The sequence below is a fragment of the Garra rufa genome, chromosome 23, assembly GCF_049309525.1.
Source record: "Garra rufa chromosome 23, GarRuf1.0, whole genome shotgun sequence".
NCBI classification, from domain to species: domain Eukaryota; kingdom Metazoa; phylum Chordata; class Actinopteri; order Cypriniformes; family Cyprinidae; genus Garra; species Garra rufa.
Window position 1 is genome coordinate 35,534,475 of NC_133383.1, and position 24,599 is coordinate 35,559,073.

The window sequence follows — 24,599 nt, forward strand, 5'->3', positions numbered from 1 at the left end:
TCCTTTGTTATGTGACAAAATATCTTATCTCAAACGTGTGTGATTTCGCGGCATCCTCACGGGACAGTTTTAACATTGGATAACAGGCTGGATGACAGGATAACTTTAAAGTCATTTTTCTCAGTTCTGTACTCGGCGTAGTTACTGCCTTTTTGCTTTGTAGGGCAGTATATATATATATATATATATATATATATATATATATATATATATATATATATATATATATATAACTTGCTTTAAGGTCAAAATGTGTTATTTATGTCAAAGAACACTTTAAAAATTATGTTGTTGAAAATTTTAAGGCAATAATATCATGATCATTACTGGGGACACCAAAAGGCACAGAATCCCAAGAATGACCCATGCGCAGAACAAGATTGCTGAGATTCACAAAACAGAAAGTAGTCAGAAAGTCTAAAAAAAGTGTTCAGGAGTGTTTCAAGAAAAATCCTCCTTGCTCATCCCCCCCCAAAAAATATGGCATATTCAATTGTTAGACACAATTGGAACGTCAAACAGGACTGACTTCTATGGTCAGATAAAAAAAAAAAAAAAAAGTTTTTTGGCATCAAATCCACCAGATGGGTTTGGTGCAAACAAGGATAAAAAGTACCCCATGCCCATGGTTAAAAATAATGTTGAATCTTTAATCTGGTGGGTCTATTTTAAACCTGACTGCCTCTGTTAGAAATCTTATAATGGGCCGTGGTTGGATATTCCCTGACCTGAACCCTATAAGTGGGGAGAACTGAAGAGAAGAAGCATTAACATGGAGCTCAGAATCTGAAGGATCTAGAGAGATTCTGTATGAAGAAATGGTCTCTGATCTTTTGTCAGGTGTTCTCCAAACTCATCAGCCATTATAGAGAAAACTCAGAGCTGTTATCTTGGGAAACGGCGTTGCAATAATTGGGTGCCAATAATTATGGCCAACATGAACTAGATAAAAAACATTTATTTCATAATGAGATTTTCCCTTACTTTCCATTGTTTTACTTCAAGGATAGGTTAGAATTTTGTGAATTTTTTGAATGAAAGATCAAAAGAATAAACAATGCAGATTTATTTTCACAGCCACCTTGTTCATATTTACCAAGGGTGCCAATATTAGTGGAGGGCACTGTATAGATGTCTTTTTTTACCGTTTGGTTCCAGTTTTAAGTTAGATTTTGAATCCAGATTTCCAATGTGGTCTCAATGAGGACCCCACTGTATATTTACAACATATCAACTCTAGATCAGCGGTTCTCAACTGGTAGCTTTCTAAATTCAAAAAATGTCTAAATTCAAAAACTAACCATAGTTAAATCAATAAATAGGATTGTCAACTTCAAAACAGGAGGAGTAAACTAATTTTTGTTTAGATATCAAAGTACAGTACTTTAAATATATTGTAGTTGAATTTTCAACAATAAACCTCTAGACATTGACCGACAAATCTCTTGACATCAGCCATAAAAGCCCAGTCAATGACTAGTTAAGAGTAAAGGCTGAGATGAATGCTGACATCACTGTTTGCTTTGATTCTACCATAAAAGGACAGTTTTACCTTGGGTCAGGTTGTCCTGCACTATAAGGCTGATGTGCACTGTTGTACTGTCACCATTTACAATCTATCATTGATAAATAACACAAAATGGATAGACCAGTTGAATCTCTATTGGCAAAGCCATTGAGACCCGAGGACAAGTTTGTGAAGCAATTAAGCACAACAAGGCATGAGAGCACAAACAGCTGCAGGTCTGAAAGGCGCTAGAGGACGACCTGAAACAGGCCGTTTCTCTCAAGTAGTTGCATTACAATATCTGCTAAAGTCTAGAAATTAAATGACAGGGAAGGAAGGATTGGTCAGAGAATCACATCGCCTGCTTTTCCTATCTGAGGAGGCCTGGGCTCTCCTAAAATGGCTGCTATCAGAGCCTCCGGAGCACTGACGGGGGACACGGGGCTCCGCGGACTGAGAGGACTGAGGGAGGGCGAAGTTAAGGTGTCTGGAGAAACCAGACGCTCTTTTTTGGCATTGGCCGAAGGGCGTGGGGAGGTGGTCCGCACAGGGCCGTCGCGGGGCCGTGGGCACAGACTCAGAGACTGTAGGGAGGGAAGAGGTGTCCCGGAGAGCGCCGGTACGGCAGGGCTGCGGCTGCGCTGGCGCTTCTGGTGATGCCGTTTGCCGCTGTGGTTTCCAGGGCTGGGACTACGAGAGCAGGGGGCCAACAGGACCAGCGTACTGTCATCTTCAGAACTGACGTCAGAACTGTCAGAGCGAGAACGACATGCTGGTGCAGGCGTGGGCAGCTGCACCTGTGAGGAAGTTAAAATTAAAAAGAATATACATACAAGTCATATACTGAAAATTTCAATGTTATACAGAAGTTTAAATCCCTTTTGTTTCTAAACCCTCATGACTTTCTTTTTTACACAAAACACAAATAAAGACTTTATAAAGCATGTTTTCATAGTCAATGACAATGAACAGAGAGTTTTTAAGCTTCAAAAATGCCACAAAAGCACCATAAGTAAATCTTCTGAAGATATAATGGCTTATGTTAGGAAATGGCCTCGAACCGTTAAGCACAGCACTAGCAATGCCAAGGTCATGAGTTTGATTCCCAGGGAAAGCAAGAACTGATAAAAAAGTGTACTTTTAATGAAATGTAAGTCACCTTGGGTAGTCATCTAAATGAACGGATGCCAAAAAGTCAAGAGTCCATGACAGACCAAGACTATATTTTCATGTGTCATGTTGGATTTTAATAAACCTTCTTTTAGTCCCAGTCTTGACTCACACTTGACTCTCTTCTGGTCTCTGTCTTGACTCAGACTCATCTCTCTGTCATTTCTCTTTTGGTCTCAGTCCTGACTCGAACTTGACCCTCTTCTGGTCTCTGTCTTGACTAAAATTCAGCCCTCTTGTGGTCTCAGACTTGTCCCTATTTTGGTCTCAGACTTGACTCAAACTTCTTCTGGTCTAAATCTTGACTTAAACTTCACCCTCTTATAGTCTGAGTCTTGATTCAAACTCGACTTTCTTCTGGTCTCAGTCTTGACTAAAAAAACCCTCTTCTGGTCTCAGTCTTGACTCACACTTATCTCTCTGTCATCTCTCTTCTGGTCTCAGTCTTGACTCACACTTATCTCTCTGTCATCTCTCTTCTGGTCTCAGTCTTGACTCACACTTATCTCTCTGTCATCTCTCTTCTGGTCTCAGTCTTGACTCAGACTTGTCCCACTTCTGGTTTCAGTCTTGACTCAGTTTTGACCCTCTTCTGGTTTCAGTCTTGACTCAGACTTGTCCCTCTTCTGGTCTCAGTCTTGACTCACACTCATTTCTCTGTCATCTCTCTTCTGATCTCAGTCTTGACTCAGTCTCAACCTTCTTCTCGTCTCAGTCTTGACAAAAAAGCCCTCTTCTTGTCTCAGTCTTGACTCAGACCTTCTTTTGGTCTCTGTCTTGACTAAAAAAACCCTCTTCTGGTCTCAGTCTTGACTCAAACTTCCCTGTTGAAAAAAACAGCATATGCTGGTTTGATATGTCTTGAAGCATGGCTGGTGGTTTGAGCTGGTCATGTGCTGGTCATGAGCTGTTTAAGCTGCTCCAGCTCAGGACCAGCTTAGGACCAGCTTAAACCAGCTCAAACCAGCAGTCATGCTTCAAAACATACCTAACCAGCATATGCTGGTTATTTCAACAGGATTGACCCTCTTCTGGTTTCAGTTTTGACTCAGACTCATCCCTCTTCTGGTCTCAATCTTGACTAAAACTCGACCCTCTTCTGGTCTCAGTCTTGACTCAGACCTGTCTCTTTTCTGGTCTCAGTCTTGACTCAGACTTGTCCCTCTCCTGGTCTTGGCCTTGACTCAAATTCAGCCCACTTCTGGTCTCAGTCTTGCCTCAGACTCGTCCCTCTTGTGGTCTCAGTCTTGTCCCTGTTCTGGTCTCTGTCTTGACTAAAACTCAACCCTCTTCTGGTCTCGGCCTTGACTCAAATTCAGCCCACTTCTGGTCTCAGTCTTGACTCAGACTCGTCCCTCTTGTGGTCTCAGTCTTGTCCCTCTTCTGGTCTCGGTCTTAACTAAAACTTAACCCTCTTCTGGTCTCAATCTTGACTCAAACTTGACCCTCTTCTGACCTGAGTCTTGACTCAAATTCTACCTCTTCTGGTCTCAGTCTTGAAACCAAACTTAACCCCTTTTCTGGTCTCAGTCTTGACTCAAACTCATCTCTCTTCTGATCTTTGCCTTGAGAGCAAACTCAACCTTCTTCTGGTTTCAGTTTTGACTCATACTCATTCCTCTTCTGGTCTCAGTCTTGACTAAAACTCGACCCTCTTCTGGTCTCAGTCTTAACTTAAATTCAAACCTCTTCTGGTCTCAGTCTTGACTCAAACTCAATCCTCTTCTGGTCTCTGTATTGACTCAAATTCAACCTTCTTCTGACCTGAGTCTTGACTCAAATTCAACCCCTTTTCTGCTTTCAGTCTTGACTCAGACTCTCTTCTGGTTTTTGCCTTAAGACCAAACTCAACCTTCTTCTGGTTTCAGTTTTGACTCAGACTCATCCCTCTTCTGGACTCAGTCTTGACTCAAACTCAATCCTCTTCTGGTCTCTGTCTTGACTCAAATTCAACCCTCTTCAGGTCTCAGTCTAGACTCTTTTCTGGTCTCTGTCTCCTCTCTGACTCAAATAAACTGGTGTCAACTACAACACTTATTTATATGACTTCAGAAGTAAAAAAAAAAAAAAAAAAAAAAATTCAAACTGCTTCTCCTTAAAAGCATCAGCTCCCCGAAATAAAAACCAGCACTGTTTTCAAAACATCTCTTCTGGAGTTCCACAGAAGAAGGAAATTCATACGTGTTTAGGTGGATCTTGATGATTATGTCATCAAATATTGCAAGTAAACTCAAGTAAAAGGGTTTTCTGTCTGTGAAATAATGAATGCTTAGTAGAGTTTTAGGAAGTCTACACACATTTTCAGTTCATTTCTGGGTGTTCTGCTGCACTATTATTTGAATGTAGTATTTCTGTCTATTGAGTCTATTACAATGACCCTTAATCAGCATGTAAACCAAACAAACCCTGGCGAACAAACCAGAAGAAGCTCAAATTTCCTATCTTACATATGAAATGTTGAATGTGAGTATTTTTAGCAGGGGTTTTGGTTTCATTCTAATACCAGCTTTACTGCTAAAACCTGTTTAAAACTTTGGAACACTGTGTCTTTTTCCATCGTGTGGCATTTAAAATCTAGTCTTATATTCGAATGACAAAACAGAATCTAAATGTTTGTAATTTGTGAATGTCCAGCTTCAAATATAAATCAGCCTGCAATCAATACTTCAAATGTTGACAATGGCAATGGCAGAGCACAATGACCTAGTCATCATGCCCTTAGAGTAACACGCTCCTAGCTACTGAGCTGCGTGTGCAAACAAAACTAATATTAGCATTTGATATGAATCAGAATGTAGCTGTGTGAAAGCAGTGTGAACCTGAAATGGTTCTGTCACTCCCACAATGCTGTTAGTGTTGTTACTGTAATATCCCAGAATATATTCTCCCGGGTCTCTTGGCAGATCCTCCTCAGAAAATGTCACCTGGAGGTCATGAATAAAACAAAAATTAAGGATAACAATAGTCAGCACTGGCTATACAATAAATCTTCTTTGTTAGTATTAATACTATTCAGTCTTTCCCTAATCTTAAAGCTTTCAATCCAAGATTATCCAGGAACGATTTGATTTTGGGGATTAAAGCAGTGTCTAATGCACAAAGTAAGATGTAAAGTTCAGGGTCAGGCTGCTAGTATCTAGGATATTAGCACATCTTACACACACAACTAATGTTATGTCCTACCTGTGTTGAATGCTCAGATTTTGCCCATACATATGCAGCATAATCCTTGTGGTGCTTAAATCCCACCTAAAACAAAGTAACATGAAGTATATAAATCATTTACATAATTTAAGGTGCAGATTTGATGGGTGGCTGGGGTGTTTTTTTTAAATAATTAACAGCAGACAAATACAAATAATTAGAAATTAATAAACAATATAAACAATCAAAACAGACCTCTGAAACATAAATGAAAGTGAAAGCAAGCATAATGCAAATCAGTTCACATACATTAAGTCGTAATTTCGACTTTTCTTCTCAGAATTGTAAGTTTATATCTTGAAATTTTGACTTTCTTCTCAGAATTATGAACTCATATCTTGCAATTTTAACTTTTCTTCTCTCAATTGTGAGTTTAAATCTTGTAATGTTGACTTTTTTCTCGTTTTCTCAAAATTGAGTTTATATCTTGCCATTTTTATTTTTGTTCTCAGAAGTGTGAGTTTATAGCTTGCAAAATTTGACTTTTCTTCTCAGAAATGTGTTTATATTTTGCAATTTTAACTTTCCTTCTCTGAATTGTGAGTTTATATCTTGTAATGTTGACTTTTCTTCTTAGAACTATGAGAGAACTTTTCTTCTCAGAATTGTAAGTTTATATCTTGAAATTTTGACTTTCTTCTCAGAATTATGAACTCATATCTTGCAATTTTAACTTTTCTTCTCTCAATTGTGAGTTTAAATCTTGTAATGTTGACTTTTTTCTCGTTTTCTCAAAATTGAGTTTATATCTTGCCATTTTTATTTTTGTTCTCAGAAGTGTGAGTTTATAGCTTGCAAAATTTGACTTTTCTTCTCAGAAATGTGTTTATATTTTGCAATTTTAACTTTCCTTCTCTGAATTGTGAGTTTATATCTTGTAATGTTGACTTTTCTTCTTAGAACTATGAGAGAACTTTTCTTCTCAGAATTGTAAGTTTATATCTTGAAATTTTGACTTTCTTCTCAGAATTATGAACTCATATCTTGCAATTTTAACTTTTCTTCTCTCAATTGTGAGTTTAAATCTTGTAATGTTGACTTTTTTCTCGTTTTCTCAAAATTGAGTTTATATCTTGCCATTTTTATTTTTGTTCTCAGAAGTGTGAGTTTATAGCTTGCAAAATTTGACTTTTCTTCTCAGAAATGTGTTTATATTTTGCAATTTTAACTTTCCTTCTCTGAATTGTGAGTTTATATCTTGTAATGTTGACTTTTCTTCTTAGAACTATGAGAGAACTTTTCTTCTCAGAATTGTAAGTTTATATCTTGAAATTTTGACTTTCTTCTCAGAATTATGAACTCATATCTTGCAATTTTAACTTTTCTTCTCTCAATTGTGAGTTTAAATCTTGTAATGTTGACTTTTTTCTCGTTTTCTCAAAATTGAGTTTATATCTTGCCATTTTTATTTTTGTTCTCAGAAGTGTGAGTTTATAGCTTGCAAAATTTGACTTTTCTTCTCAGAAATGTGTTTATATTTTGCAATTTTAACTTTCCTTCTCTGAATTGTGAGTTTATATCTTGTAATGTTGACTTTTCTTCTTAGAACTATGAGTTCATATCTTGCCCTTTTTTATTTTCGTTCTCAGAAATGTGAGTTTATATCTTGCAATTTTGGCTTTTCAGAATTGTAAGTTTATATTTTTAAATTTTGACTTTCTTCTCAGAATTATGAGTTTGTATCTTGCAATTTTAACTTTTCTTTTCTGAATTGTAAGTTTATATCTTGTAATTTTGACTTTTTTCTCATTTTCTCAAAACTGAGTTCATATATTGCAATTCTGGGTTTTCTTTTCAGAATTGTAAGTTTATATCTTGCAATTTTGACTTTCTTCTCAGAATTATGAATTCATATCTCGCAATTTTGACTTTTCTTCTTAGAAATGTGAGTTTATATTTTGCGATTATGACTTTCTTTTCAGAATTATGAATTCATATCTCGCAATTTTGACTTTTACACCATGGGCGCTTCACATTCATGAAATTTAATTTGTGATTTATTTTGTGCATTTATTGCGCTGTTAAGATTTTATTTCATTAAATAAAATATCCAGAAATAACTATAAGTAATGTATATGTTAATTTCCTTGAAAAGAAAAGGCTGTGTTTCTGTGGTTCTTTCACAGCACTGCACTGTTTATTTTCCTGACCTTCCCAACATAGCAACACTGGCTCCACCAATTGCATGAGTTTGGGGGCGGGACTATCTATTCATTGACAAATAGCAGGTAGGCAGAGTGTCTGGGAAAAATGTCTAAAAATGATTGTCATAGCATTTTTTTGAGAAACTGGAGCATAGATGGCATATTTACAAGTTAAATAGAGTTAATTACACCTATTTTAATGGCATTGTGATTAATGATTATAATAATATAATGTGTGTAATTTGCAAAAAAAATGCCTGTGGTGGACAGGCTGAGATTTAATGAAATGAATGTGAAAATGTGAAAATGGCTTTCAAGTATTACCTTGTACAGTCCCACCCAGTCCCATGAACTCCTCTGAAAACCATGTGTAATTGTGAGTTTGGCTGTAGCATCAGAGAACTTGGTCCATTCTTTCTCCACTTCCAGTGTCACTAATGGTAAGTTCACCTTAAAGGGAAACTGAGCAGGACAGAGGAAGATGGGACAGAATCTTAGAAGCAATTGTAGGTATTACAACTGTTTGTAAGTAAGCATTTAAGTAAGCACAAAAATCAGTTGAATTTTAATAGCAGTTTGTCTGAGGCCATAAGCAACTCTTGAACTTGTAAATGTCGAAGTGTCACTATAATAAATACCTCACATGACACTGTATGCCTGAAATACATGCAGCGCTGCTCACAGACTATCCAGTGTCTTTCCCGCCATTTTTAGACTCACGTGCAAAGAGAAGAGGGCAGACACTGGCTTGTGATCACTAATAGTGAAGCCCATGTGACTGCGGTAGAAGTGCTGGGAAACTCTGGTGGCTCCACCCAGCCATGAGGTCAAACCTCGTTGTAGTGCAGAATTATGAGACGGTACTGGGGAGCCCGTCCTGCGCAGACGCCACAGGATGCGATCCGTCCATGCAGGCTTCCTCTTTTTAGTGCTAGAAAAGAAATCCTGGGTTTAAACAAGCAGTATAGAGAAACACACAGATGTAAAAAAAAAAAAGAATTACAGACCTTGTGTCATAAGTATGCGTCCCCACGTCAAATTTATAAGTTGGCGGGAAATTGAGCGGCCCTTCTATAAACCCCTCCAGAACAGATTCACTTTTTTTCGCCATGTTAAGCTGTGTTAAGACAAAACAAAAAGAAGCAGTGTCCTTTCACTTTATCATTTTAACAACAACCCAATCTTGCAGACATTACAACATATGGTGTGCACATGCAGAGAAGAGCTGAATCCAGCTGCTTTGTTTATTAATGTAGTACACTGACCTCTAGTGGTAACAGATTGAAAAAAAAATATTGCCAAGCTCTGTACAGACATCTGGTATTATGTGCCTGAGACAAGGACAGTTTTCTGAGCTTATCTAATATGTTCAACTTTGCTTTAACAGTTGGTTCTGTACATACCCTTGAAATCACATGCACCTGTGCAATCAGTCGCTTTCATGGCCTCGTTCCAAATAGCGCACTTGATGTGGACCTGAGGCCTCGTTCTACATTCATTTCATGATTCAAAAGAGTTGTTCTTGAGAACTATGTGACCACATCTGTGACAATTTCAGCATTTGGGACAGGGCCTCCCTTGTGTAAAAGTAGTACACTTAAGCATACTTTTAAAAAGAGTAGGGTACAACAGGGCTAAAGGCACACCCTAAGAAAAAAATGTGCTTTTCACTTTGCCCAAAGTGTATGATTGTAGAAAAATATATATGTTTGTATTGAACAATAATGGAGCAACAGATTTTGTGTGAAAATAAATCATACAAGTTTGTTTAAAAATGTTCTAAATGTATGAGGTGGCACACATGGGGTAAAAGGCACACAGTATTGATACAAGTAGTTTAGCTAAAATAATGTTTATAAGTTAATACTTGTTCAAAACAATCACTTTATCAAAGTTTGTACTATTTTCTGCTTATTTTGATAAACAAAAGAAATAGTTTTTGTTTAGTAAATATGCTGTCATTAAAATATGTTAAAATAAAAAATATACTTTAAAATACAGAAACAAAATCACTTTAAAATGTAAAGATTCTAAAAGCATTACAGGAGAACCCATAGTAATTTAATATAGATTTACAGTAGTAACAACAAATTATATTTTATTATATGATTTGATTAATAGCATGTTTTTAAATATGATGGTTTCATTCTAAACATGGGGATTATCTTTAAGATGGACACCCAACATAATATATGATATTTATCTGAATCTGAATGTCATGTCAACAAATAGAAAAGTCAGCCTTCTATTAATTATCATGTTAATTATTGTGCCTTTTAGCCCCAACAGCAGGGGTGCGTTTAACCCCAAATAACATACTTTTACATACTCTTTCGTTAAAAACTGTTACTTTATCTTAAACAAAACTGAAAATCATTAAAAAGACCTTTGTCTCAAGATATATTCAGGGTATTTTAGCTTCTCTTTTCCTACTTAAATCTACAACATTTTTATTTTTTAATAATATTCTATAAAGTAAGCACAGAATTGACTTAGTGTCAAGCATCAGCCAAAATTGCACATGTATCTTGAAAAGCGGATGGTTTGGAAAGTGCTACGGCATGTTTTTCTGCCATCTAGTGGTTTAGAGGAAAATAATATCAAAGGTGCCTTTTACCTCGGGGCGCCTTTAGCCCCGTCGTACCCTACTTATTATGAAATTATTTACTTAAAAAATATGTATAATTAAGTGTCATGTTTTTAGCAACTTTTTGTGTTATTTAAATAAATGTATAGTTTAAATGTATATCAAAAGCAATTAGCTGAACTTTAGTGTTTTTGCCTCCATAAGTAGGACTTCAGTACATCTTTACATGCAATTTTGTCTATTTTATTACAGTATTCAAAAATGCCGTTGTGTTGCTGTTTAATGTGGAGTGACAGATCTCTGTAGGACCTCAGTTCACAAGAAGCAGCAGAACTGATCATCTCTTTTGTTTTAAACAGTTTCAGCATGAAATAAACATGAATAAACATCTGAAGGTATGTAAAAAGAAAGAGTACAACTAACCGAAATCCCTATCCTTTCTTATGTAATCACTCAATTAGTATTTCAACCGTGCAAAGACGTCCATTTAATAGCTTGTAAACAATGTCACATAACGTTACATTTACCTCAGAAAAAAACTTGTTAGTCAGCGCAAAAAAGGAACTCTAGAGACTAGCATTTCACTAAATATATGCACCATATAACATATTTATTATCATTTTTACTGTTCTTCAATGTTTCATTTATGTTTGAATAGTCTACATCTAGTTTTTATGACAGCCACCATTTAAAGGGATAATATGTAATTTCATGTTTTCCTTTGTCTTTGGAGTGTTACAAGCTATATATGGTGTGCATATATAAGATCTGAAAAGTTGCAAAGATTAAAGAGATATTCTTTATAAAAGTTAAGACTCAGCCACGCCTTCCTCAAACATGTCCCCACATGTCTACATCACTGTGTGGAAGATTTGCATAACACCGCCCAAATGTATATGTAATAATGTATAATGTCCACGTTAAAAGAAATTTACAAAATTGATTTTATGTCCACAGAAAGCACATTAAATGTAAGTAAAGTGTATACTTTAAAGGTTTCAAATAAGTTTTTGGAGGATAAAATGACAAAACTTGGTTGAAATAATGTTACATTCTCATTCAGTGTAACACAATATTTATGTAAAAGTTCAAACAACATGCTTATTCTGACTTGTACATATTAAAATATATAAAAGAATAAGGGAGCATATTCAATTTTATTGTGAAATTGGTCTCAAAACCCAGCCCTAATATACTTACTTGTTTGTAAATATGCGGTAAAGTTGCAGTAATTTAAAATGTAATAATTAATCAAAAAATAAATAAATATTTAAGTGCACTTCTTTTTCACAAGGGGCTATGATGGTCTCCAAGCAACCTGTGACATTATAGCTCTTTTACCTGATCTTTCTCCCACAGCAGAGGCAGTTTGTCAGTCTCAATTGCACTTTTCACCACGTGAATGTCATAACCTTCGATTCGGAAGTTCAGATCACCAAACCAGAACACCACACTGTGAAGAATGCAATAATTTCCAGTGAACTCAACAGTACAAAGTGTAATCTGTACGAAGCACAGCTGTAAAAGCTAATTTATAAGAACATTAAACATTATTATAAGAACATAAAATTTTATATATAGTTTGTAAAAAACAACAAAATATGCAACATTTTAAAATGATAACTGGCTGACTGCACATTTTGTAAAAGATCTAAAGCTACACTATGTACATTTTTTTAAATAAAAAAAATGCATCTTTAATAATACTTTATATTTTTAGTGCTGTTGTGACAGATTTTCCAGGAAAAATAGTGTTTTTCTGTTTAGCTTGCAGTTTTGTGTTTTAAAAGCTGCCATATGTTACAGAGTGTAGCTTTATTAATTAAATAAATAAGATTAAGCTTTAAAAATCAGTTTTTTTTCCCAGGTACCCACTCGTGATCCAGAACGCCCACAGCTGAGCCGCCCTCAAACTGCTGCTGCTGTAGGATGCTTTCGAAGTCCTCCATCCGCTGCTCCAGATTACGCATGTGAGCCGGCAGGTGGCAGTTGAGGAAGCACACAGGGTGTCCGAAAACCATCATGCGTGCACTTACTCCCCCTTTATTCCCCTGAGGCAAACATATAGAGCCAGAGGATAATGGGAAGACATTAATAATACAGCAGCTCCAGACTCCAGTAAGGTGTTTTTTAAGTGCCTGCCCTAATGGTGAAAGAATACTTACTCACCCCTCTGTTGTTCCAAACTATTATGCGTTTATTTTTTTCCATGGAATCAAAAGGAAACATTTTTAAATTTTTAATCTTCATGCAGCTCTTTTCCATTTAATGACGGTTTATAGCAACAACAGCTGTCAAACTCCAATAAAGAACAAACATTCAATTGATTGGAAAGGTTGGAATCCTGAAATGTGAACCAGACATCTCAGATTGTTAAATAAAGTTGTTGTTTTTGTTTTTTGTTTCTTTGTTCTTTGTATGGTTGAACCACTGATGTCACATTAACCATTTTAACAATGTCTTTACTACCTTTCTGGGCCTTAAATGTGGTAATTGCGTTGCTGTCTATGCAGGGTCAGAAAGCACTCGGATTTCACCAAAAATATCTTAATTTGCATTCTAAAGATGAACAAAGGTTGAGCCTCGTACCCAGACTCACTGCCATACGGTGGCTTTAGAAAAACAGTGAACGGTACTATTTAAACGCAATATGCATTTAAAATGGTAAATATACATGGTATGTTTGAGTTAGTGTAAAACATGTCATTTTCTGTTGCCAACAGGTGGTGCTATGATTATATCTGAATATTGGCCTTTAGGTGTATTCAGGCCAGGACTCTTACCAAACATGTGAAGTTTAGTGCAGATTGGACATTGCATTTTTTCAAGTTAGTGTTAAACAAGTAATTTTCTGATGCCAGTAGGTGGTACTATGATAAGAACATAATATTGGCCTTTAGATGTGTTCAGACCAGGACTCTTATTGAACGTGAAGTTTGGGGCAGAATGGACATTGTATTGCTGAATTACAACAACTTCCTTTTACATGGCGAAACATCAAATGTTTCAGGCCGCCACAGACATGCCCTTTAACGAAAACTCAAGATATTCTCAATATGAGAAGGTAAACGTAGGTAAAGGTGTGTTACATGTATCTACTGAATTTCGTACATGTACTGTATGTGAAACATAGCTTGAGGGTCATGTCGTTGAAATTTTATAGGTGGTGCTATCGAGCCATTTTGCCACACCCACTTCTGAAACCCATATCAGATGTAAAATTTCACCACTTCTGATGCGTGTGCAAAATTTTTGAGCATGTTTAGGCCCTCACAAATGCAATTCATTTTGGAGAAGAACAACAGATTGAGCAAATCTGTCAAATTTTGGGTGAACTATCCTTTAATCTTCTAATTATCCCTATTACTGTTGTCTTTTTTCTATAGCAACTTGATAAAAGTAATGCTATGCAGTTTACAAAATGGAGCAAAAATCATAGATATGTTTTGTTGTAATTTTAAAAAAATCGACAAAAATAAAAATATGAAACTATTAAAGATACATTCTAGTGCCTTTCAGACATGTACATTTTAATAGGATAATTAAAGATTCTGTGTTATTGTTGAGCGAATAATTCAATGACTCACTCATTACGCTTGTCGCCACTTAGCCTACCGGCTAACAACTTAACCTGCAAAAAGAGTTACTGAATAAATTGCTAAACAAATATTTTTGGTAAACAGATTCAAGTCATCAGAATAAATCTACCTATATGTGACCCTGGACCACAATCCAGTTGCATAGGTATGTTTGTAGCAATAGCCAACAATACATTGTATGGGTCAAAATTATTGATTTTTCTTTTATGCCAAAAATCATTAGGAAATTAAGTAAAGATCATGTTCCATGAAGATATTTTGTAAATTTCCTACCGTAAATATAAACTAAATTTTTGTTTAGTAATATGCATTGCTAAGAACTTAATTTGAACAACTTAAAAGGTGATTTTCTCTGTATTTATATTTTTTTGCACACTCAGATTTCAGATTTTCAAAAAACTAACCCTTATGACTAGTTTTGTGGTCCAGGGTCACATATGTCCTTTTTGGAGCTTGACAGACATGACCACTCTGAACCATTGTTGGAACAACGTGAAGATGTGCAAATGACCAAATAATGACTGAATTTCATTTGTGAGTGAACTATCCTTTTAAACAGTGCGCTGAGGACAGGTGTGCTGTGCAGTCAAGGGTGAAATGGGCTGTGCAGAGACTTGCAGTTTATAAGCAGCGTTGGTGCTGCAGTTCCCACGGGTTGTGCTCTCTCTTTCTGGGTAACGCGCTGGGGAGAACTGAGAGCTGCTGTGTGTGTGTTCAGTCTGTATTTGATCAAACAGAGATGGAAATGGTGTGTGTGTGTGTGTGTGTGTGTGTGTGTGTGTGTGTGTGTGTGTGTGTGTGTTTGTGCTCTGGAAGACAGATCAGAAACAGAGCTGCTGCGTGTCCTACTGTGCCCTAGTCAAAGGAGACTGCAGAAAGAGCCTGGAGCCATGCTGACAACAACACACACAGGGTCACACACACACGCTCGCTGTCACATACACAAAAACATGCTCACAGTCTTATTTCCACGCTCTCTTTGACTTTGCTTTTCCTGTAATCATCAAATACATCACACGGTGGGAGTCGTGACATTATGCAGAGATTTGATGTTCGACATTAAAGTATTCATGCAGCACAACAATCACTGATCACACAAGCGTTTAGATATTAGACGCTCTTTCCCAGAGGTCTTTGCTCATTTGACTCACCCAGTAGCCTCCCAACCCAGTGCGTGTGCTTTGGGTTTGTACTCCTCTGAGGAAGGGAAGGTGGCAGAATTTGGAAAACACCAGTAAGAACACCCCCTGCATCCTCTGAGATGCCACCTAGAGAGAAAGAAAGAGTTAAGCCACTTTTTAGTAAAGTTTACTTCAGTTTTTACACAGATGCTTAGGTTTTTGTGAAGTGCATGTGATGTAAATTTCGTCATCTAACCCTCAGTTTGCAAATACACCTTAATTAGTTGTCCACAAGATGGCAACAATACCTCTACCTGTGTCTTTTCAGAAAAGAAACAGAACAAACCAAGGGCGTAGATTTGCTCTGGACATTGGTGGGGACCTATGACTCCACCCCACATGCCGCCATCCTCACATGTATGTCACCCAACACATCTTCTTGCACGGGAAAAAAAATCCACTGCATTTGGCGCTGCTTGTATCTGAACGCAGCCATAGCCTCTCAAATGATAGCAGGGAAAGGCACAGGCAATCAAAATGTTCATATGTGTTTTGGGGCGGGAGGACTCAAGGAGAGAACGTGATTTATCCCTTTCTGCGTGTCTAGGTTAATGTTGACAGCGCTATTTAAAAAAAATTTAAAAAATTTTTTTTAAGTGGATTAAATTATTGGTGGGGACATTTCAATGGTCGGAGGATATTGGTGGGGACACATCCCCTCCGTCCACCCTAAATCTACGCCCCTGGAACAAACAACTCCTAGAGACAGATGCTCATGTTGGTTCACATAGGAATTGCGGTTAAAGGAATAGTTCACCCAATAGGAATAGTTCACATCTTGAATGGCCTGTCTCATCTGTTTATTTTTTGACTTAACAATAACAGAAATAACAGACTGTTTGAGTGTTGCCACCTTAAAGGGACAGTTTACCAAAAAATGTAAATTACCCCATGATTTACTCATCCTCATTCAGTCGGAGTTATATTAAAAAATGTCCTGTCTCTTCCAAGCTTTATAATGGCAGTGAATGGCTGTTGAGATTTTGAAGTCCAACAAAGTGCACCCATCCATCATAGAAAGTGCTCCACACGGCACATAAAAAAGGCATTCTGAAGTGAATCAATGCATTTGTGAAAGAAAAATATCCATATTTAAAACTTTATAAACAGAAATCTCTAGCTTCCACTAACTTCTGTACTTGTGTTTACCAAAAAGTGGCGATGTAAGCACATCGTAAGCTCCGGTGAGAATATGTTTGTCTCATGAGAACCAAGTTTTATTTACAGAAAAGGAAAACGTTTGGCTCCTCTTGGCTTATATATCAAAATGACATTTTTTTTTTTACAAAAATATGGATTTTTTTTCTTACACAAATGCATTGATTTGATTAACAGTTGCGATATGAAATTTGAAGTCCCGATCTAAATCAAATTCAGAAACTTCAGAGTGCGAATCATTTGGTGTTTATTTGCAAATCTTTTGCTTTAGATCAGAAATTCAAAGCGTGGATTGCGAATCATTTGATTCAGATCAGGACTTTGTTGTGGATTCACAAATAATTGGTTTCAGATCAGGATTTCAGAGTGATTTCGCAAATCTTTTTTTTTTCAGAATTTTTTTTCTTAAACAGTGTAAAACACCAAACCATTAATGTAGTACAGTTATTAAAAAAAGACTTAACAGTGGTTTTACTAGTATAGTATACTTATGCTAGTAGTAGTAATGCTTTGTATGTGCTTCACTTTATTTTTGCCGTTTGTATTAGTATATTTTTATTTATCTATTTCTCTTTTTTAGAATGTGAAATGGAAGACATTGTTAAGTGACATCTCTGATTGAAGTCCTTGAAAATCAAACAAGTAATGCTTGAAAAGTCTTTGAAAGTCTTGGAATTTCATTTTACAGTATGTACAAACATATTTACAGTGTACAAACCCTGCTTTAAGCCTGATATGCAGTTGATTTCATACTGACCAACACGTATCCAAAACGACTGAGTGTTTCCATGCAGAGCTCACTCCACTGGTCTGTAAAGAGAGCATCCTTGAGTCGCTTGTTTATCATAGAATTTACTTCCTGCAGTCTAAAAAGAGAGAAAATGACAGAAGCAGGAAAAAAAAGAAAGACAGAGGCGACAAAGAATTCCATTAAAATAAGGACAAGATGACAAAAAGGACATGGAAATGAGAAAACGCACAGAGAATGAATGGGAGGGTTAATTAATTCGGCAACGATAATGGAAGGTTTGTAAGAAAGCTGAACAATGAACACATTCTTACCCAACAACGACCATGTCAGTGCTTCCATTTTCAATGCCGGGTCCAAACAAGGAAGTGATGTCATCAGGTGGTATACCAGAGCCTACATTCCATGTGACAATATGCACTCTAAAAGAACGTAGTGTAAATGTTTAAATAAATTGCATAGGCATACATAAACAGCTATTATACATATACATGTGGTGCTACACTACACAAAATCTATGGTCATATTCTCCTTTGCATTACATCATGGTAATATGAGTCATCAAAGTTGCTCAAATCAAAAAGCCAGGGATAAATGTCACCGGCTGTATTTAATAGCTTCCAAAACATGCTGAACGCTTTTAACTAATTAGAGCACATGCACGATGAGTAAACAGCGTTCTGCGTTATAAGAGACCCGTCTATGTTGTCAAAGATGACAGGCTAAAGGATCTAGGAGCACATTTGTGTGTCTAGGAATGCTGCCAGCTCAACGCTCCCTTGTCCATTCTATCACCAGGCTCTGAGAGAGATATTATGCTGATTTGAAAGATGAGAAAATCTGAGCTCTGCTAGTATGTGTTTTTAGGTCTATTATGCTGCAATACCGCTAGCTGATTTCTAAGCATGTGCTAATGACCCCAGCAACCCTGTGACCATGTCAACAAGGTTGAAATCTGAGGCTGTCACTAGGGCTGACTTTCATGAGTGAGCTTCTCCAAGTGCTGAAGAACTGAATGTCCTGTTCCAATTCAGAGTTTTTTTTGTCAGTAAACACAAAATCACATATTTAAGATTTGAGATGTTGAGTCAGCTAATGGGATGCTGCCTTATACTGACAGATTCTCTCCCCTCAAGCCAGTGGATATAAGCAAACCCAGCACAAACCCAATGACTGAGTGACTGCAGTCAAATCATATTATATCTCTGGAACTGAGAATTGTTAAAACAATACCACACTTGCAAGAGCGACTGAATGAATGAATGAGAATTTAAATAAATCAGTTGAATTAATTATTCAATGACTCACTCATTAAGACACTCACTTTTTTGTTCCTGCATGATCAGTGTTTTAGAGCTAACTGGTTGTGTGAATAATTCAACGACTCACTCCAAAAGCTAGCCAATGAGTTTGGATTTTACAGACTTGCGGATTTATAATGTCTGTGGTGGATGCATGAAAATGTAGATGGATTAACAATAATGGAATTTACTGTACAATGCAGAATGTCACGGAATTTGCCAAATTTTGGAAGAATAAATCAAAAGTAGGTCAGTACACTTAAAATTATAATGCGATATGTACTACTGTCTGTGGATGTTGAGCCGCAAAAATACAATATTAAATATGTCTCTGTGTGAATTAATGACGCAGGTTTAAGGTTTCGTTGACTACACACATACTAAAGCGCGAGTGACGCTCACAGTGTTTTCAGCCTCTGCCACCTCAATCTAGGCGTACATGAATACATGAACATATCTTTTAAACTGCTCTGAGAGTCAATGAGCATTTTACCATTTTCTTTTGAGAAAAACTATTGTCATATCATATACAGACAGAAACTTAGATGTCTTCACAGGAACCTGTCAAAATAAAAGTTCGGTTTAACTTGAAGAAACTGTGACAGAAATAAATTACTTAATGTAATGATATTACAACTACTACTACTAAAATTATTATTAAAACATTATTTTTAAAGGATTTTTTTTTTACCAGAAAAAGTATTTACCAGAATTTATTTACCAGAAACATTTAAACACACACAAAATATTTCTGAAAAAAAGAAATAAATAAAACTTCATTTTTTTAATGAAAAAAAAAATAATTATGCATGATTTTGATTAAAATTGAATGAAACCATTAAAATAGAATGCAAAAAAATATTTTACTATTATTAACTGTTTATTAATAGATTTCATAGGCCTTAAAAATATTTTTGTTAAATGTTTAATAAACTGCTTTTAAATTGTGTAAGTTTCATGATTTCAATAAATTAGACAATTTTGATTCGTGTGTTTTTTAATTTAACCATTAAAACAGAGTCTAGTATAAGTAAAACAGAAAAAACTAAATATGAAAAAAAATAAAAAAAATTGGGAAAAAATAAAACAGATTTCATAAGGCCCTACATTAAGTTCACAAGATTGCAGAGTGTCCCATATGTTGGTCATTTTAGGTTTCAGAAGGGTGTTCACTAGATTCCCCATGTCTATTAAACCTTTAAAAAAGTCTTACAGGAATATTCAAATCTGTGTTCGCACTGCTGCTGACACAGAGAGCAGACAGTTACCATGTTGTTTCGCCACTAGGTGGCAACAAGTAACTGTTAAAAAATGTATTTGTCATTGAATCATTCATTCAAGAGATTCGTTCAAAAATGCTGATTCATCCAGTAATGAAACAAGTGAAGTATGTATGCGTGAGTCATTGAATCATTCATTCAAACCAATTTTTCATAATTCTAATATTAAATATTGGTGTATTAAATATATTATAATTAATATACATATATTATATATTAAAATATTTAATAATTAATTTAAATTAAACACTTTAATTAGACTGCAGCAATTAATATTTTGTAACACATTATTTTGTTTAGTTCAGAATCGAGGGAGAAAAAAAATCATGATTCTCCAGAATTTATCTAGAATCGTGTAACTCTAGTGTTCACAAATGCCCCTTTAAGGCTACTATGCGCCCTTAATGCACTGATAACAGGTTTCACAGCAGACTTCTACCTGACATTATGCCACGAAATTCTGGACTTAAGAGGGACCACAAGGTCTTATGGTTCCATTTGGGGCAGGGCTAAAGATAGTAACTTGTTTTGTTCTTAAATGAACAAGTGTGTTTGAATGAATCAACTGAATAAACAACACAATGACTCACTCACGAAGACAGTCATTGTCACCACCTACTGGCATAACAACACAAGCTACAGAAAGAGAAACTAAAAAATTCACACAAATGCACAGACAAACACTGAGTCTCAATGCTGTTGTTCTTTTACATCACATTACGTTTGGAAAGATGCTCAACCAGATTCAAGGTACCAACCTATTGTGCAATTATCAATAAGAAGTCTCACCTGAAATCACTCTCTTCGCCGATGATCTTGTTCAGCTTCTTGTCAGTGGTGTCTCCTGTGTTGGGTACATGTGTTTCTGGACTTGGAATCAGTTGGGGAACTGGGTTAGATGGGGGGCTAGGATTTAGGTTCGGGATTGGTCTGGCTATTAAGCTATTGTGTGTGTTAGCACGGATGGGCTGTGATGGAGGGCTTGGAAGTGTCGGAGGAATTGATGGGGGGTTGAAACTAAGTTGAGAATTGGGGCTCAGCGGTTTTTGGGGGTTGCAATAAGGCAATGGTGACTCAGTTGGAGAGTGCGACAGGAAGTTGGGTGTTCCCGTAGCCTTAACCTGCAATGGAGGCTCAGTGGGTCTGGAGACTTTGATTGATGCCTTGGTGCCCAGTGCCGTAGGCCTGGGTCTACTGATGCTGATGCAATTTGTGGACTGTGCGTTTGAGTCTGGTCTGGTTCTCTCCTGAACAGCTGGGTTTGTTTGCAGTTTCGGGGTCTGAAGTCCAGACACTGGTGGGTTTTCAGTCATGATCATCTGGCAGTGTGAGGAAGCGGGCACTTTGCAAGGGTTTCCAAGCAGGGCTGGGACTGGTGGTTTGTGGAGTCCTAGGACTCCAGTATGTTCTTCCGGCATTGCACAGCTCTGAATGGACTGCATTGGATCCATTTACCTGCAAAGACAATATGGACAACCACAGAGGTGTTTAAGTAGGGCCCTATGATTTCTGTGATGTGGAAAACACAGATGCAGAATGTTATAGGATGAAAAAATCAAACGTAGGTCAGTACACTTAGATCAAAACGTGATATGGACTCGTGTCTGTGAATATTAAACCACAAAAATACAATTTAAATATGAATCCTGCATGTTTCGCGTATCTCTGTGTGAATGAATGGAACAGACATGTGATTTTGTTTACTAAACACATATTGAAGCGCGTATGATGCTCTCGAAGTTTTCAGCCTCTGCCGCCTGCATATTTGAGTACATGAACACATAAACAATCTCTAGAACTGCTCAGAGAGTCACTTCATGAGCAGTTTCTTTTGAGAAAAACTATAGTCATATCATTAACAAACAGAAACCTAAAGATCTTCACACCAACCAGTCAAAATAAAAGTTTGGTTTAACTTGAAGAAACTTTGACAGAAATATATGACTTAAGGTGCGTTCACACCGGACGCGACTTGTGCGAATAAATCACGCTATTCGCGCGTAGTTGGACACTTGAACATTTTGAGTTTACTCACTTCATTCGCGCGTGCAATTCACTTCACAACAGACGCGAATTCACGTCATGGGAGGGGCTTCTGCCACTCGTCAACGGGAAAGTAGTTGTAAAATAGGTGAACGAGCTCAAATTGCCAGCTTTAGCTTGCTTGTAGTCTCAATATGTATATGTAGCTCAAATTGAGTAAAGAGTGTTTTTTTCTAAACTTACCAGATTGTCCGACGTCCTCACTCACTTTCTTCCAAGCAAGATCCTTTTTATTCCTGTTTCTATAAAAGTACAAAGATATATCATACAGCTCCGAGTATCCACAGACAGCAATGGTGATTTTGTCCTCCATTGTTGTTTCGGATTTCTGCCTCCGTCACTACTAGAGCGAGCTCCTGATTGGCTAACGTGGCGCGAATTTTCGCTAAAGTTCAGATTTTTCAACTCACGCGTTTCGCACGATTGGCGCAGCAAACGCTTGAAACGCTCAATGCGCGCCGCTTCATTTGCGCTATTCGCGCGTTACGCGCCGCCGCATTTGCACGTTTCGCGCCGCAGGATGGCTATTCGCGTCTTTGCAATGACTTAACATGTAAATCACTCGCGCTTGCCGCTTCATTCGCGTCCGGTGTGAACGCACCTTTAATGCAATGACTTAATGTACAACTAATACTAATAAAATTATTATTAAAACATTATTTTAAGGAATATTTACTAGAAAATTTTTTTTTTAATAAAATAATACTAAATTATTATTATTTTATAAAATTAACTAATTAAAGATGCTTTTGATTATTAAAATTGAATGAATTCGAATCAGAAAATTTATGAAAAACACAAAATTTGGTAAAAACTATACTGAAATTGCTCATGAAAGTTTCATGATTTTAATGAATTAGACATGCTTTTTAATTTACATTTTTTTCTAGAAAAAAAAACTGAATCGAGAAAAATTTAAAACGGAATAAACAGGATTTGGAAAAAATACAATGGAATTTGGGAAATTCATAAGGCCCTATAAGAAACATTCCAGGTTTATCTAGAGCTTTTTGCTGGTAGTCAACATTAAATTGGTCATAGTGTCCACAATAAATAATAAAAAAATATATACATATTTTAAAAAATCCAGTTTTTATATTTTATTTTAAAACAAATCAAACGTTTATCCTTTTTTCATCAGTAGTTTTATCTTTTTTTTTTAATCTTAAACGTTTTTTTTTTTTTTTTTTTACAAATACCATGAATTACTAATTTATAAATATTATATTTTTAGGGAGTCACTCAAGATTTTACACTCTGAACTATCAATTCCTTTATGTTGGCACTTTGATTTTGGTAGACAAATGATTTTTTAAATATTAGCACACAAAGCATCAATTTGTCCCTAAGAAATAATAATAAAAGTTTGTAAAATTAAATGCTTTTCACAAATTTCATTCTTGCAAAAAGCCTTTTTATAAATCATTTTCAGGAGTTGTATTACCTTAATTTTTTTAATTTTAAAAATTAAGCTGAATTAATATGCTTTCGATTGATTTGGTTTATTAGGATAGGATCTTTGGCCGAGATACAAGTACTAAAAAGTCCGGAATCTGAGGGTGCAAAAAAAAATCTAAATATTGAGAAAATTGCCTTTGAAGTTGTCCAAATGAAGTTCTTAGCAATGCATATTACTAATCAAAAAATACGTTTTTATATATTTATAGTAGAAAATTTACAAAATATCTTTATGGAACATGATCTTTACTTAATATACTAATGATTTTTGGCATAAAAGAAAATTTAATAATTTTGACTATTGCTACAGTTCAAATATACCAGTGCTACTTATGGCTGGTTTTGTGGTCTAGGGTCACATTTTTGAATAAATGAACAGATTTAGAAGAAAATGAGCATCATGTCATTGAACCAAACCACAAATGCTGTTCATACAGCTAAACTTATATTGAACCCAGCACATTTATTTAATAAACGGAGGCAAAAGCATGAAGGACAAAATGGAAAGGGTGACTAAACCAGAAAATAGATGCTGTGAATGCAGACTAAAATGAGAGACCTGGGTTTGTGTGTCCTTCACACTCCTCTGCCTTCTCCCACGGTCAAAGACAGAGACTGTTGCTGTCTGCAATGGATGGTGGAGTGTGTGAAGAGCTTTGGACAGTCGCCAGGGCTGAACGTCCCCGCTATGTACCTGTCCCCTCTCGCTCTCTGCTTTTCCTGGGACGTCACTGCTGACATCAGTGAACTACAAGCAGCTAAGATCAATCCTTTTCTTCAAATGACAACTATATACCCTCCCCTCTGTCCTGATCTACTTTCCTGTTGCTTGGCAACAACTTTCAGTCCCAACACTCCCCCTCTTCCAAACATTTCCATTCTTTCCTTTTAGCATTCCGGAATATTTCCTTTAATAAACAGGATTCTGATCGATAGGGCAATCTTTGAAGTAAGTGCTAGGGATAATGGCCATCACATAGCATTAGGACCGATGCCTCTGTCTCCATCTGTTGCAGAATAATAGCTCTGAGCTTTTACACATTGGTGTCTTGGGACAGATCTTCAGTGAACAGACAAAATGCTTTCTCAAGTATACAATTATATCTTAGAAGTTTCCTAACAGAGTTTAGCAAATATGGCCAGTCTAAACTTGGAGATGTAAACATGCTATGCAGAATATGCAACAATTCAACATTATAAACTGACAAAACTAAGAAAC

General features: G+C 36.3%; 1 protein-coding gene across 1 annotated transcript; it reads right to left on the bottom strand.

Annotated features, from left to right (window-relative positions):
- Positions 1–250: 250 nt before the first annotated feature.
- Positions 251–21,321, bottom strand: inpp5ja (inositol polyphosphate-5-phosphatase Ja). The gene is made up of 12 exons (XM_073830008.1): positions 20,669–21,321; positions 17,613–17,720; positions 17,308–17,416; positions 15,363–15,479; positions 12,488–12,663; positions 11,954–12,065; positions 9,033–9,142; positions 8,746–8,956; positions 8,350–8,487; positions 5,861–5,926; positions 5,497–5,601; positions 251–2,304 (listed from the first exon to the last, which is right to left on the bottom strand). Exons 1-12 carry the CDS (start codon positions 21,319–21,321, stop codon positions 1,852–1,854), a joined length of 2,358 nt encoding a protein of 785 aa, XP_073686109.1. The 3' UTR covers positions 251–1,851.
- Positions 21,322–24,599: the final 3,278 nt, after the last annotated feature.